Here is a 3,615-nt window from a genome sequence, read left to right as displayed (position 1 = left end):
AAAATTTCTGATGCATAAAAATAAAATGTTAATCACTCCCGAACTTAATTTGAGCTAGAAAGAGAGTGCAAACCAGAGCACATAAATTTGCATAAACGAGAGCACATCCGGTAGAACTAGAATGTTAAGAATGGAACTTATTTTGATATAAATTTGCATCACTTAAAATCTGCCAACCCTTTTGGGTCTGCCATTTCTTACTAGTTTGTTAATTGTTTCGATGGATCAAATGCTTTAGTTTAGCGATTTCGACATATATATATATATATATATATATATATATATATATATATCTTTTGCCCTATAGCTATATGCATTTTGAAATTGGCTTTTGCCCAGTTATGGAAGAAAGTTATCAAGTTTGAAGTGATGCATTCTGTACAAGCTCTTGGCTTATTTCCAAATAAAATATACTCGAAAAACGCAGTACATTTGTTAAAAACCAGTTGCATATATCAGGATACAAGCGACTGCGGGTAGCAGTTATTCAATAAAATTTAGTACAATTAGAAACTAGTTACATATAATATTAGTGTTCCATCAAGTGCAAGTAGCAATTATTATTTTTCTCCACAATACGTTATGTACATCCATTTGTTGCTGGAATCTTCAGTGTGCTAAAAAAGCCATCACATATTGGCTTCCACACTGTCCTTGCCCTCAAAACTTTCGACCCTGTCTGGAGGCGAAGCAAGTGATCAAACTCTACCCCTTGGTTATGAGTGGAGTCACCTGTTCCATCTCTAGCAACTGCAGTCAGAGACTGCACCGCGCTGTCCCTCCGACACTCACTTCGATACTCCATCGTCATAGACGAAAGCTCATGAGTCTCCAGCACTGAGAAGGGAATGCTCTGAAACCATAATCATGAATTTCCAATTAGAAGAGAGGATTTTGAAACAATTAATATATGTATATATATATTAAAACATGAACTATAAGTTATGAACAAGTAGCCCTGGAAAAAGATTCACCTTGAAAACCCAGTCTATGTATTTTGCACTGCTCACGTGCTGATTGACATCCAAATCACTCCAACCAGGCTTCTGTGATTTTAAGATGATAAGCATATGTCAGTCAATTGCTTCAAGAACAAAAAACAATGTTTCAATTTCAATGTCTCCTAAGCATAAGATATACTTACTGCTACAGATGTTTGAAAATAGTTTCTAGCATCAATATCCAATCGTCCTAGTTTAGCATTGTTGATGTCAATGAGAGGATCAGAATCCATGAGAGCAGATCTTAACTCATCTGTGATTTCTGCTGTAACTTTAGAAAATTTCCTTGTCTTCATGTGCATCAGCATAAGAAGACTGCATAGGACCAATATCAAACCACAGCCGAAAAAACAAAAAATAAAGAGATGCATTTGAGAATCTTAGTTTGGATCCCAACCCCGTTGCTCGAATCAAGATCTGTCCTGTGCTGTAATCACGAACGATCCAATCCCGGAACAGACCATTGTTTCCTGATGCACCAGTACAGGTATCTATTTGAATAACTTCAGCCCTTCAAACACAGAACACAACATATTTGTTTGATGAAAATTAATTTCCACAAATTAAGTTCCAAACATAGAAGTTAAACTGGCTGTTCATAAGATGTTAAGAGTAGTACTAGTAGAGGAACTCATAAACAATGAAAGGCTAGCTATATAAACAAATAATATTCCAAGTTTACCAAGAAGGATATTTTTCCACTACAGTCTGCAATTTACACATCACCCATACTAGGCCTCTTTTGGTCATCTCTGGTGTTGAACCCAAACCACCAGCATAGAGCCCAAGACTCCTACAATGCTGAACTGATGTTTCCTATACATACAAAAGCCATGAAGAACTAGTCACATATAAAGCATTAGTTTTAGCACACTACTTATGCTATCTTTTAATAAAGATAAAGAAATCCAAAACCTACCAGTAAGCGTTCCATCAAGCACCCTATGGTTGCTTTGCCGTCAGGGCCTAAATCATATGATCTAATTGAGAAGTTCTGTTGAAAAACAAGCCCCCCCTGCCGCAATTTTCCACCAAAAGTGTCATAAACCCAGTCGAACTTCCTCGATTCCCAGTTCAAATGTTGTGGTATTTTCTCTGCGGGTGTGACAGTTTTATCATCATCTTGTTTTGGGGAAGTGATGACATTTTCTTTGGGAAAGACCTTTGCTTGAAAATCAATAGCATGTGCAGAATTAGGCTTACTTTGACTAGAGCCATAATTTGTTCTTCCACAACATGATATTGATTTATTTGTAGGGATGGTTGATAGCAACATGATATTGATCTAATCTGCCAAAACAAAAAATGTGAAAATATATGATGGGTTATGAGCAAACAAATTACTTATGCACACTCAATCATGAAAGCATTTTCATACCTAGTTTTGAAGTTCTAGGAAAAAAAGGTGGCAACAAACTTATATATAAGTTCATGGGGTGATTGAGTGAGGTGAGATTACTTACAATCCATGCTGTTATTGTTGGGCGCTCATCATGTAGCCTGCCAAACCACTTATAGCCTTAAGCCCACATTTTATGAATACGCTACCAAATCACCTCGTAGTGCATTTCACTTAAAAGACGCATTTTACTTTATATTTTTAATATTAAAATGGTCCCTTCTCTAATGTAGGATTAACTAACAATTTTTGGTTCATAATTCTCAACAGTTATTTTGTATATTGATTGATTAATTGTTCTGTGGCCTTCCCTAAACCCCAAACAACACTCCTCTAGTAGGCTCAATTTATAGTTTTTGTTTTTGTTTTTTGTTTTTATATTCCTTTAGTTCAGCATGGTGGCAATGACCCTACTTATTCCTTTTTGATCACTCACAACACTTTTACAAATACAATTTACTAAACACACTTCACTGTTTTATTTCACAGTTGATTATTCTTGCAGTACGGAAATAGTTTTTATAAAAAAAAAAAATAATTTATGATTATTTTTTAAACATAGCAATACCAAACGCTTAGAGACATATTTGCATGAGTTATATAATCTGCCAACCTTCTTGCCTGCACGTTTCTTAGGTTTTGTGGCCAAAGACCCAAAACAAAGACATATCTATCAATTGTAACATACATTCCTGGGTCTTGCTCCAAGGAGGCCCTCATCTAAGAACTGAATAACTGCAAGGAAGTCCTCAGCTAAACTTATAATCATAATCAAATATAAACAGAGACTTCTTAATATAAAGTTTAAAATAAAAAACTTGGCTTCTTTTAACTTACAACACATCTATTAGAATGAGAATATCCAACTCAAAATCAATTGGTAATGGATGAAGAGGCCCAAAATCTTTTAAAACTATAAAACAAGGATGATGAGAATATTTAAATTGTTGCTTGGCTTTGGGTGTGTACATTGGCCCACCAACACTATGAACATATAGGTGCGGATGAGGCAAGCACTAATGCCTTTTTTTTTTTTTTTTTTCTTTTTCTTTGTTGTGTCAAAGTTTGGAAGGGAGAAGGGGAGGTGATCTGCAAACAAATGTTCTTAACATTGAACTATGGAACCATTTGCTAAGCATTAATGCCTTTGGCCAACCAAATTTTTTCCCGGGTAAATTACTCAAATGATCCTCAAATTTATAGCAGATTTACATT

The 3,615-nt window shown here is 35.2% G+C and overlaps 1 protein-coding gene across 2 annotated transcripts; it reads right to left on the bottom strand.

The window, feature by feature from the left end:
• Positions 1-477: 477 nt before the first annotated feature.
• LOC117612679 (palmitoyl-acyl carrier protein thioesterase, chloroplastic-like) lies at positions 478-2,488 on the bottom strand. Of its 2 annotated transcripts, none has more exons than XM_034341344.1 (7): positions 2,465-2,488; positions 1,921-2,291; positions 1,684-1,817; positions 1,399-1,512; positions 1,145-1,316; positions 975-1,046; positions 478-853 (listed from the first exon to the last, which is right to left on the bottom strand). In XM_034341344.1, the coding sequence occupies exons 2-7, from the start codon at positions 2,275-2,277 to the stop codon at positions 581-583; spliced, it is 1,122 nt and encodes a 373-aa protein (XP_034197235.1). In that variant the 5' UTR covers positions 2,278-2,291; positions 2,465-2,488; the 3' UTR covers positions 478-580. The 2 variants fall into 2 exon arrangements, with proteins under 2 accessions (XP_034197235.1, XP_034197236.1); XM_034341345.1 differs by lacking the exon at positions 2,465-2,488 and having other exon boundaries at positions 1,921-2,096; positions 2,205-2,352.
• Positions 2,489-3,615: the final 1,127 nt, after the last annotated feature.

This window comes from Prunus dulcis, unplaced genomic scaffold (genome assembly GCF_902201215.1).
Source record: "Prunus dulcis unplaced genomic scaffold, ALMONDv2, whole genome shotgun sequence".
NCBI classification, from domain to species: Eukaryota; Viridiplantae; Streptophyta; class Magnoliopsida; order Rosales; family Rosaceae; genus Prunus; species Prunus dulcis.
The sequence above is the reverse complement of the archived record's forward strand: the minus strand, read 5'-3'. Positions and strand labels throughout refer to the sequence as shown.